Raw genomic sequence first — 12,159 nt, 5'->3', positions numbered from 1 at the left:
GCTTGTACCTTGTTCTCCATGTACTCCAGCCACTGCAGGCCAAGGTTGGTGACGATACGCGGCGTGCCGTCATCAACTGGCAGAATGTCGATCTTGAACTTCTGCGGAGCAGCTGTCACAATCTGGGAAATCCAAAAGAAGCAAAGTAATCTAAAGCTGTGATAACGAACAAAATAATAGACTATTACCAGCCTGCTACTCTACCACTAGCTACTCTGCTTTGTTGTGTCAAAGGTGCAGGGTGAATATTGAAGAAGACCTTTACCACACAGATGCCGTTCAGGCCAACATTGGAACACACCATTTAAAGAATGCAGTCATCAAAAAGGTATTATAGGAGTTCATGCATTATTCATCAGCATGGCAGCTCCAGCAGGATCAAATTAAAACTGCTAGCATATAAGCCACAAATCGTCTTCAGGGCTGCGCAACATCTGAGACCATTGAGCAAAACGTCTCAAAGCAATCGAAAGATAATAAACACAAACCGAAGAAGCTTGTGGGTGTGATTAAGGGTATCAATACCTGTCTACTGTTGATCACATTCATTATGTGGTCTATTTGAACTGCCACACGGCTGACATTTAAATAAATACTAACCAGATGGAGCTGTCCCTGTGTAATTTGATCACACTGCTTTTTGTCTGGTTAGATAATACAACAATGAGCGTCCTACTCCCCCCCCCCCAACTTTTGATAAATGTGCTTGTTGTGGTCACATATTTTCCAAAAATGTCGTGAAAATGAAAATATGTCAACACTTAGTATGAAAAGGTCCCACTCTCCAGATATGTGCTCACTGTTTAGAAGTCTCTCTCTCTTCTCTCCTGGTTGTATAACTCAAGGTCCTCAAAAAGATGCAAGTACAAAACAAACTGCTGATTCAACATAAAAAGGTCGGAGTGTGAAGCACACACACATGCACCCACACACACGGACACACAAACACACACACAGCTGTGGCTAATTCAATCACCCAGCTGTAATGAAATTTTCAGGAGTCTGCCTCACACACACCCAAACACACAATCTAATGACAAATCTACCCTTCCTCCTAAACTGCAAGTAGAAAAAACACATATATATATATATATATATATATATATATATATATATATATATATATATATATATGCCAAAATATATACCCAATTCATACACACACACGTACACACACACGCACGCATGCACACACGCAAACACACACACACACACACACACACACACATACACACACACACACACACACACACACACACACACACAAACACACACACACACACACACACACACACACACACACACACACACACACACACACACACACACACACACACACACACACACACACACTACCTCCTTGCCGCTCTCCTCCACCATAAAAAGCAGGTTGGTGCCATCCGCCACGGTGAAGGTGAAGCGGTCCTTGAGTGAGTTGGAGCCGTCATGGTTGTAGCTGATGCGGTTCTGGTAGATGTCGTCCATGGTGAAGCTGCTGGTCTGCCGGTAGTGTTGGCCGTTACTTGTGCGCTCGATGGTGCCATGACGAGGAGCCTGGACAACGGTGAAGATGATGGACTCTGCCTGGAAAGGATTATGTGTAGAAAATGAAGGAGAAGAACACATCAGAGGTGAAGGAGAGAGTGTTGAGGTGTTACAGTTACATTTATGCCATTTACATAACGCTTTGTCACAATCAGAGAAAACAGAAAGGAAAAAAAAGGGAGACAAGGGAGGGTTTTTTCAAGGTCTGTGAATAGAGTTTGTGATTATTTTATAACAACTATACTGTGAGGATGCTTTAAAAGACATCAAAATGTGAAATCTGTAATTGCAAAAGTGGTAGGCAAGGCTTTTCAGAGAGCTGCTGCAACATAATCACAAAGCGTCTGCAGCAGATTGATCGTATTGATAATGTAAGAGTATTTGTGGATGGATTTTCCTCAAGCAACAGGAAAAAGTTTGTCATGTTGCAACAGAAAATGAATTTGCTGGAAAAAGTCGCTCTCTAAACCAGATCAGCTGTCGATCAACTTTTTTCCTAACTGTCAAGTAAGTAAGTAAATAAATGGGTGATTTCCTCTGGATGGCGTGTCTTCGGTCCTACCTCAGTGTCTGCATCAGTGGATTTCAGTTCAAACTCAGTGATAGTCTTCCTCACTCCTTCCTGGACTCTCATTCCAGGAACCTGAAGTAGAGGCAACGAGTCGTCCACCGGCTTAATGGTAATGTAGAAAGTCTGGGCAACCTGGAAAAGGCACAAACAGGATAAAAACATACAGAAAAGATGTGTAATGATTTTCAAATAGCACTCCTTTGTGTTGGGATTACTTTTTTTTTCCTTATAAATTTTCAAGTTAAATTTATTCCATCTTTCTCATATGAAATTTCATTCACAGCAACGTTATTCAACATACAATGATAATGCTAATGTTGCTGAAAAGAATCAGTAAACAGCGAAGTGAGAAAACTCTTGTATATGCAATAACTTTCTACACTTTTACTATACTTTAACATTTGGAACATTACAGTACAAACTGCAGTCATAACATGCACTTGTCTACTATCAGGCAATCCTATCATCATATACTGAATAAAATATTCTTATTCAATTATCTCTTTAGACTTGAAAATATTTCATAATCCTGAGTACAAATTTGTAATACTTTTATTACAGCAAACTGAACTGACCTCCCAACTAGAGAGATGAGACTTAACAAAAGTACACACACCAAAACACTCCACACACACTAAGGACTAGGGTGGCCACAAAAGCCTCCACACACTTGAGTTGGCCATGCATGAAGGCCAAATGACCTTTTTCACATGTTTATTCAAGTCCTTGAGGTCCTCATTAGTTTGGATTAGCATGGCAGATTAATGCATGAGTCAAAATGGGATGGTGGCAAAGGGTCCTGAGAGCCACTACATCACCTCTCTAAAAGCTTTGGAGCCATTAGATGTCATGTGTATTTATTCTACTACTTACAGTTCAAAAAACCCCTTTATTGAAGGTAATTATCATACAAAGGGTCTGAAAACTTTTTCTGAACCTTTTAATAAAACACTATAGCTAAATATTTCAGGCACAGTGAAAAGACGGAATGAAGAGATTTTTATGTGGAGAATTAACACTTAAAGTCATTATCATGGAAACTGAGAGATGAGAGAGTACCAAATGAAGCTTTTAATCGTTAATTTGTTCAATCATGAATCACATATGTACCCGTCTGCCTCTTTAATCAGTGTTTTCTTCTCCTAATCTTCATTTTGTGAGGGGAAATGCCTGAACTTAACTGAAAGATGTTCTTAGAGAAGAAAGAGATACAGTCTATGTATTTATTTCTGTGGCTTACAAAATCTATCAAATATCTCACAACCATGTAAACAACCCTCTTTAACATCTTTCCATTTTCTTGTCGAGGAAACGATCACAATTGTCTCACTGCAGCTGCTCATCCACCCGGTGGGTCACAGATCTGCTGGAGCCTATCCCAGCTGGCTATGGGCGAAAGGCCGCAGCCAGCTGGGATAGGCTCTGGATGAAACACCTCGGATGAGACACCAGCTCATTGTGGGATCTTGTCTTTCATCTAGTTTTGATATTAACTTTTTTTTTTCCACAAACAAATGATAATATTTAATCAGTAGTGCCATAGGTGTTAATGAATCTAAAGGTGTTCTCCAGGGACCTTTGTTTGGTCTCTTCCTGTTCCCATACATGTGTTTCACTGTTTCACTACTTAAATGGACAGTAGTTTACAAGTTTAGTTTACCCTGTTCAGCAATGCATTTACTGAAACAATTAGCAATAAAATTGTCTTTACCCTAAGCGCCATAATTTGACAGTTTTCCTCTAGATGTCAATAAAACATTCTGTGTGGCATATCCGTCATTTCTGGACCAAGCTGGGATAAACCTGGTTTGATAGTCTCCGGTAATTTCATAATTCTTTCCAGTTAACTCCTTCATTCACCTCATTTGTCCCGTCTGACACGATGAAGGAAAACTGGTCAGCATGTTTCTCCTCTTCACTGCTGTGAATGTACTGGATGTTACGTGACGCAAGATCAGCCTGTGTGAATGTGCTGATTCTGGTGCCTGGACAGAGAAGAAGAAAATTTGCATGTTGAGTTGGAACGATCCAAAAAAAATAATCTTGTCTTTCTTTGAAAAACTCACACACTCAATAAGACACCCTGACAAACACAAGCTATATACCAACATGTTGATGCAGACAAACACAGACACAGACTGAAAATAACATCATTAACACCTCTCTTCACCATCTATTCTTTTTTTTACCATTTCTCTTTGAACACAGTTTGCAGCAGTTACTTGGTTTCTTTTTCTTATTATATTTAATGTCCCTAAACATTCCTGTGTGAATCTCATTATTAATTGTCTTCTATTTTTGGTTGTCATCATACATTATTTGATGTTTAATCCATGTCTTAACACCAGGTGGTTAAATGTCAGGTTTTCTTAACCCTCATTGCCAGTTGTGTCAGAAACACATTCTGTTCTCTTTCCTTTTCCTTTTCAGTTGCCATCATTTTAATGAGCAAATATACAAAAACAAAACTACATCAAAACTTATAAGGTTCCAACTCTTCTGTATTCTCTGACTTCTGCAGTGATTAAAACTCAACAAGAGTTGAAAGAACCCGCATCATCCAGTTAAAAACAGTATTTTACCTTTTACTGATGTTATCTTTGGTTAAACTTTGTTACAGGCTCTACTTTACTGACTATTGAATGATCTGTAGATGGATCTATCATGTTGCAGGGGACTGATGAGGAGGCATCAGACAGGGGTGGGTTAAAAAAGAAAGCATTTTACAAAATAAAAGTTAAGATTTAACAAAAAATCAAGCACGCAAAATAGTACGGTTACTCTTTAAACGTATCAACAACAGACTTCTTGGATACAACAAGGCAGTTCCAGGTTCGCATTCCGCTCTGTGCTGAGTTTGCATGTTCTCCCTGTGTCTGCGTGGGTTCTCTCCGGGTTCTCAGGCTTCCTCCGACCTCCAAAAACATGCGTTTCAAGTTAATTGGCCGGTCCCAAATTACCCATAGTGTGTGAGTGTGAGCGTGGATGGTTGTGTGTCTTTGTGTGGCTCAGCGGCGCACTGGAGTCGTGCTAGGAGTGTCCCCTGCCTCACACCCTATGACAGCTGGGATAGGCTCCAGCTCCCCGCGACCCGCTAAGGCGGATAAAGCGGTTCGGAAGATGAATGAATGAATAAATAAATACAACTTTAAACAGCAAAGCAGATGAAGTTCAACTTTGTCTCATGTACTCACTGATCATAATTTGCATATAAGAAGCAGCAAAGGGAAGATTTCCAATGCTAATCATAGTTCTGTATTTGCACCATTATTTTAAATTGTGAATTTTTGTCCTAAGAATTTAAAACGAAGCATATTTTTAGTATTTAGACAGACTGAATAGTGTCTGAATAATCTTATTTAATATTATGACATTGTCACAGTTTCAAAGCAAAAAACGCTTTAATAGTCATTTATATTTTACCGGTCACAGAAAAAAGGCAAAGGAATGTGTTTGGGTTATTTGTGGTTAAACTAATCTGCATGTTTGTTTTTCAATCTACGCATTTTCAAAGAAAGTACACAGTTTGGCAGAAAAAGAGACCCTATCTTTACAGAATGTTTGATTTTTGTATTTTTCCACTGAAAATGTTTTGGCAGCTGAGAGAAAACTTGTCTTGATATAATCTGACAAAACATCCCCATCGGTAGCTACACATGTTCTCACCGCTTGATTGGGTATCACTGCTTTTCTCCAAGCAAAAAAAAAAAAGTCTCAACAGTCACGCTGCAGCCTCAGCCATCATGATGTCTTGTCAGTTTAAGCTTTTGTTATGCATTGTTTTTTGACCATGAGACTGGTAACCGTCTTAGAGCTCACTGACAGATATTTTACAGTGACTGGATATAAAGGCTGGGGGCCATAAATAGCTGTGTCCCGATTCCACGCTACAGAGTAGGTATAAGAATGTGTTATTAGTATGCAGTGTGTATGAATGGTCTTATATGTGTTTATTCAAAATTAATAAATGATGATAAATGTAGTTATGTTGACGATAGCTCGCATTTGTGCATCACTTCCTGTTATTAAATGGCATTTCCATGGATTTCTGTGAAAAAAGCAGAACCAAATACTATATACATTAGTTTAAATTAACTTACTGCCGTGCATTAGAACTACACAGACAATGGGACATAATACATGCCTAAAGGCAGTACTGGTAGGAAGCAAGTGCGTATGAATTATTTAAAGTTCTGTGGGTGGAGACGAAGAGCCACAGTTTTATTTTGTCAGACCAATTTGCACACACAGCTGCCTTGAGGTGTGTTCAGACATTTTAGCATTAATATCATTGTTTGGTTCTTTTGCACTTTTGTGAAGGTGGAGCTGCAGACCTCGTCTAAAACTTTTCTCCAAAGAAGGCTGCGGCAAACACAATAATTTAAGGAGAAATGAAGCAAACATTGATTCCTGCTACAGGTTGCTTTTGAAAAACGTTCCACCTGATAGGGGGTGTAACAACTGTGGCCAGTCAATAAGCCTTTTGAAGGCACTGGCTTTGAAAGTGGGCATCGAAAGACAGCGTTCATCTCTCTGTGCTGCTACCGTGACCTTCATTCATAGGCTGAAAAACCCCAAAGGAGCATCTGTTCATGTTGGTGTGGAATGACAGATCGGCTCAGTGGTTAGCAGTAATTATCCGGAGCCGTTACGTGGCTCTGAGCTGAACTGATGCTCAGACATCGGTCAGCTCATTAGCATGCAAGCTTGTTTAGTGATGAGGGAATGTATTCAGCTGGGAAGGAACTGTTCAATCACACACAAGTGAATCATCACACAGTTGTGGTCAGAATATCAGTGTCAGTCCATTCGTTTTCGTATTGAAGTAGTAACATAATGTTTTATTACGCAGTGATTAGAATTAGACGCCTGCCATATTTACGAGGCTGTTCTTCTATTTCATGACTTCTGGAATATACTGAACCCACCCTTTGTACACCTTGCGTATATATACTTAATTATCAAAATGTTATTTCTACTAATTAGATTTCTTGTTGGTAATTTATCCCATTCTCAGCTATAGATGCCATTTGTTTTCTTTAAATGTTCTTGAATAATTCACTCTGTAGTATCTTCAATGGGTTGTTGTAAGAGATCTTTAGTGTTTCTTGTAAGAAATTGATTTTACTCACTATACTTTACAAAAAAACCTATCGGGCCTTGTCAGTGGTCCATAATAATGTCTTTGAGCTTGTTAGAATGCTCGTTAGATTCACTGTTTTGTTTTGCTAACACTGCTGCTCCTTATTCACTCTCTTGTTCGTTTAAACAGGACTCTCTGGCTCACCCCTTCCCTCCCTCATATTGAGTTAGATGGGACAAACATTGAACGGTGCATGCAATAATAGCAGAATAGCTGCATATGACTCATGTTGTTTTGCATTCATTTGCTCACATTGCTTTATACTGATATTACTGTATTAACAATTACTATTTAATTGCTAAACAAGTCAGAATGAAAAATAAGGATATGTGTGCCCTCGAAAGAAAAATACTCTTTTAATAACTTTTAATTGGGTATTCATATTTTTTGGAGAAAATCTCTTACGTAATTCAGGTCATCATACTTCATATTTTAAATGGGGTGTTTTTTTAAGCTTCTTTTGAGAGTAAATACAATTTTTACTGAATATTATATTTTAAGCCACAGTGGATGCAGACACTGCGATGTGGAGCCTTACAGCCTATAATGATAATATTTATATTTCTGTAATTCAAGGACCAGCTTCATGTATGGAGATATTTTTGAGTGTCACATGTTGTACACAATGCGGTGTTGTCATGACATTCTTGAGGCCTGCTGTCACCTGGGCTGGTGGCCTGCTCCAGGTGGCCCAGGACCGGCTGTTTGGTGATGCGGTAAATGAGCTCGCTGGGCTCGCTGTCCTGGTCGCTGGCAGACAGCTGCAGTGTGGTCAGCTTCTTCACTGAGTTTTCATTCAGCACCAGGCCTTTGTTCACTGTTACAGATGGAGGGAGTCGGTCCTCTGGAGAAACAGTAAAGAAGTTAGTCATAGTACAGATAAGCAAAAGAAGAAGAGTGTCTCGCATGAAAAGAACAGTAAAAGCTTGGAGAACTTTCCTGAGTTTATGGAAACGATTCATCCAAAAGCAGATAAAGAATCAGAATCAATGGCTAAACTTTGGTACAAAACAAAAATTACAAAGACTGAAGCAGGAGAGGAAAGACACTGAAATGGATTTTGAGAGAAAGGGAGAAAGAGAAAGCCTAAGTGGAGGGATAAAAGATAAAGAGGGGCAGAATGAAAAGGAGAATTTGAACAATGACACAACTACAACTGCTACAAAACCGACAAGGATTAATATGAATAAATACAACCCAGGCATGGCATATCAGGAGTTGTGAAAGAGTGATATGGGTGTGAGAGATTTGCAGGGATGGACTAGGTTTCATGGTGAGAAGGTCAGGGAAGTAATCAGAGGGTTGTGTTGTAGGAAGAGATGTGACCAGAGATTGTCTGTGATGTCACATCTGAAAGAGCAGAGACACCAAAAAAGAATCACAGAGAACAGGATAAAAAGTGACCCGGCAAAGACCTGAGAGGATCAGAACATTTTTCATTCATAAAGGACAGATAATCCTTCAGTCTCCAGCAGCTTGTAATGAAGTCGAAATTTAACCACTGAACTACTGCAGTGGTTTGGCTGAGTCCCCAGAAAGAAGTGAGTGGAAAAAGTTTTGCGTGATTTCATTCATCAAGAGACATGAGTCTCTCTGGCTGACTGAGAGCCTGAAGTCTTATCATAAAGCTGACTGCAAATCGCAACTCAAAAGTCTGACTCACGTAAGTGTAGATTAATTTCCTCATTTTTAACCGATCGTTCCAGCACTGGAGTATATTTTAAACCTACTCTCCCTGTTGGCGTCATTTGGATGGTTTCTAATGACGCTAACAGGGAGTGAACTCACCTCAGCACTATTTATCCCCTACTTACTTCAACAAAGTGAGAATTTTACAGTGAAAAAAAAGCTGTCAAGGTGTTTTGATGAATGAAGATAATTAGCCAAAATCACCGCAATGCCCTTGTGTGATTTAGAAAAAGCTAACAACGGTGATTTATACACAAGGTGGTTCCCCACAATTCATATTCAGGACCTGTCCAAGGTGCAGAAGCAGTAAGCATGAATGGCAAAGGGATGAGTCGGCAGTCTCCTCCTCTCCATTAGATGAAAAACCACTTCAGCTTTTATTTTAGTGCTGCAGGTAACAGAGGATGGATGAAAACTTACCGAGCACGCTGATGAAGAAGGACTGGTCGATCAATTTGTTTCCCTCCGGATCAACCAGGTTGAACTTGAAAGACAGGCTCCCGCCCTTCTCTCCTTTCTCATGGCTGTACTGCAGGAGGCCTACGAGACAGAGACAGATGCTCAGTGCTGTTTTTCAGCTCCATTTATAAAATGACCGGTGGCACTGATGTGACATCAGTAACATTATTGCATAAAAATGATGCATATCTTTGGCCTTTGAGCATGTGCTGAACTTCTTTAAGTCAAATTACAGACTGTTATATTATGCTTGAAGCAGTAAAGGAAGCTCACAGTCTGATTAACACCAGTAGCTACAGTAATCAAGAACTGTTCTGCATTTTTTTTTTTTGGACTGTGATTGTTTCTCAACTGTCTCTGTCACAAATTTCTAGTCGCATACAATAGACAAAAAAAAATCTCTATGCTGATTCAGCAAAAACTTCAACCATCAAGAGTAGATTTATGGACTCTGACTTTTACAGACTTTGACAATATTTATGTTCACAACGTGAAAGTGGAATTTAAAACTCACTCGGGAAAATAGAAAAAGAGCAACATGTTAAGAATAAAACAAGCGGGCACCTTTGTTGACGTCGTCTTGAGTGAAGCTCTGAATGGGACCTTTAACAGAAATCTTCTCCACATGTCCACTCCTGCTGAGCTGGAGTCTACCGGCTGGCAGGTCTTTGGTCAGCACATACCTGAGCTTCAGGCTGTCTGAGTCGATGTCTGTTCCTTTCAGATTCTGCTCCGTGATCTTGGACGAAGACCCTGGAATAATATGGGGCACTCACTATCTCTGTCTAACAAGTGTAAAGGTAAAGACATTGCCCCCCAATCAACCTCCCTTCTCTCCTGGTTCACCTGCTGGGAGCTGCAGGCCTCTGTTGACGGTCATTCGAGGTCCTTCGCTCTTCCTAACATCCATGGTGAACTCCAGGCGGGCCGTATGTGTGTGGATGCCATCGGTGAGAGTGAAATCCATTTCATCTGCTCCTCCGCTGACCGTCTCAGGGGTGTAGACCAGCAACTGGTCCAGGACATCTTGATAGGTGAAGGTAGATCCCTGCACAAGGACACGGCCATTCTCCAGAGGCTGGGAGTAGAACTGGCGTCTGCGGATTTTACCTGTTGGAACATGAGATGGAAAAGCACTGTGTCGGCATGAATCCATATTAGTATTATTAGAGGAAGAGGAGACTCATCTTCTTGAAAAACATGCTGCTGGTTTTACGTCAGCAATACAACTTTCACCAATTGCTTAATGGAATGTTTACTAGGGTGTTATTTTTTTGTGGTTGGTGGTAGTCCAACATTTTTTTGGTAGTGAGGATAATGACCAGAACCAGCCTGTTGAGTGCTGCCATGCTGCTGCTTCATACTATTGTGGAAAAATACAGTTATGTTCAAAGAAATCACTGCGCCACTATCTCAAAGTGAAAGAGCTGGAAAAACGCCAGAGAGACAGATCGTCACTAAGCTTTTGAAAGCAACATAGCCGAACATCAGAAACTAGTTCCCAGTAATCCTACTGGTTAATGTATTTTATTGGATCAATTCTATTGATCTATACACATAATTTTAAATGAGCTGATTGTTATGGATTTAATAATACAATCTTCTTTAGAAGATTCACGTCTTACTGACTTTAGTCCTGTGTTACCCTCTGTCCTTGTGTCAATCTATGTTTGTATTTTTTGATTTCTTCCAATGGTCTCTTCCAGAGTCAGGTTTCGTGTTCTTTGTGTTCTTTAGCTATCTGTCCCCTCATTGTCTCCTGCCTGCGTCACCTACTCACCCTCTCCTCTCCTTACCTATCTGTATTTAGTTCTTTGCTGTCTGATGTCAGCCATCTACTGTATATGCTTTTTATCATGTTTTCCTCACAGTTTTTTTGTGTGTATTCTCTATTTTATTTATCTTCTCAACCCTGGATTGTGTTAGTTTAGCAAAGATGAAACTTGTTAGAAGAGGAGATATTTTAAACGACTGCAATTGGATTCACAACATCAACGTCACAACTGACAAAGTATTGCATCACAGAAGTCCAGGGAAAATAAAATAGCAAACTATTAACAAGCCCCCTGATGAACTGGTGTTTCATGTGTGGTGCACCCTGCTTCTCTCCCATAGCCATCTGAGATAGGCTCCAGCAGACCATGACCCGCAAGGAATAGGACAAAAAGAAGAGCGGTGGGTGTGGGTGGAGGTGGGGGTGGAGGAGCCAAAATAACAAAAAAAACCTTTTTAAACTATTAAACTATTAATCCTCGTATTACAACTCCTGACTCTGAATGCAATCAATTACAAAGAAAAAACCCTGAAAATGTTTCAAGCACTCATTCCAATTTTCCCTCCTTTGACATTAATTCATTGTGACAAATCACTTATTATTGGTCCTCACTTTCTCTATTGATTTTTTTTTCAACCAGCTTCCTGAAATTGATATGGTAATCTATGTTTGTCCCATAAAAACATTTTGGGTTCTTTTTTCATGTAGCAATATCTTTTCACTCCACCAGGCTCTGACAGGCAGGAAAGAAAACTTTATTTGGTATGTCAGGAAAACAGTGTTGAGTTTTGTCAGTGTGTTCTGTGAAGCAAGTGTGTGAGGGATGGCTGCAGTGGTATTGCAGCAGACAGCTTGTGGTTATTTGTCTTCTTTTAAACTGTTTGGATGTTGGAAATGAGAGTTATGTGTTTATGAGGGTGTACGTGTGTGTGTGTGTGCGTGCGTGTGTGTGTGTGTGTGGGGGGGGGGTGTTTCTGC

At 40.0% G+C, this 12,159-nt stretch overlaps 1 protein-coding gene across 1 annotated transcript in view; it reads right to left on the bottom strand.

The window, feature by feature from the left end:
* The window catches only part of fras1 (Fraser extracellular matrix complex subunit 1), a 214,319-nt gene that overhangs the window by 20,263 nt on the left and 181,897 nt on the right, over nucleotides 1-12,159 (bottom strand). Inside the window, exons 43-50 of the mRNA XM_068311677.1 lie at nucleotides 10,254-10,517; nucleotides 9,972-10,160; nucleotides 9,369-9,488; nucleotides 7,924-8,103; nucleotides 3,977-4,101; nucleotides 2,108-2,248; nucleotides 1,357-1,584; nucleotides 9-122 (exon numbers count right to left, since the gene is read on the bottom strand). Of these exons, the coding sequence (XP_068167778.1) occupies nucleotides 9-122; nucleotides 1,357-1,584; nucleotides 2,108-2,248; nucleotides 3,977-4,101; nucleotides 7,924-8,103; nucleotides 9,369-9,488; nucleotides 9,972-10,160; nucleotides 10,254-10,517 (1,361 nt within the window). The remainder of the gene's footprint in view (nucleotides 1-8; nucleotides 123-1,356; nucleotides 1,585-2,107; nucleotides 2,249-3,976; nucleotides 4,102-7,923; nucleotides 8,104-9,368; nucleotides 9,489-9,971; nucleotides 10,161-10,253; nucleotides 10,518-12,159) is intronic.

The sequence above is a fragment of the Antennarius striatus genome, chromosome 3, assembly GCF_040054535.1.
Source record: "Antennarius striatus isolate MH-2024 chromosome 3, ASM4005453v1, whole genome shotgun sequence".
Taxonomy (NCBI): Eukaryota; Metazoa; Chordata; class Actinopteri; order Lophiiformes; family Antennariidae; genus Antennarius; species Antennarius striatus.
The sequence above is the reverse complement of the archived record's forward strand: the minus strand, read 5'-3'. Positions and strand labels throughout refer to the sequence as shown.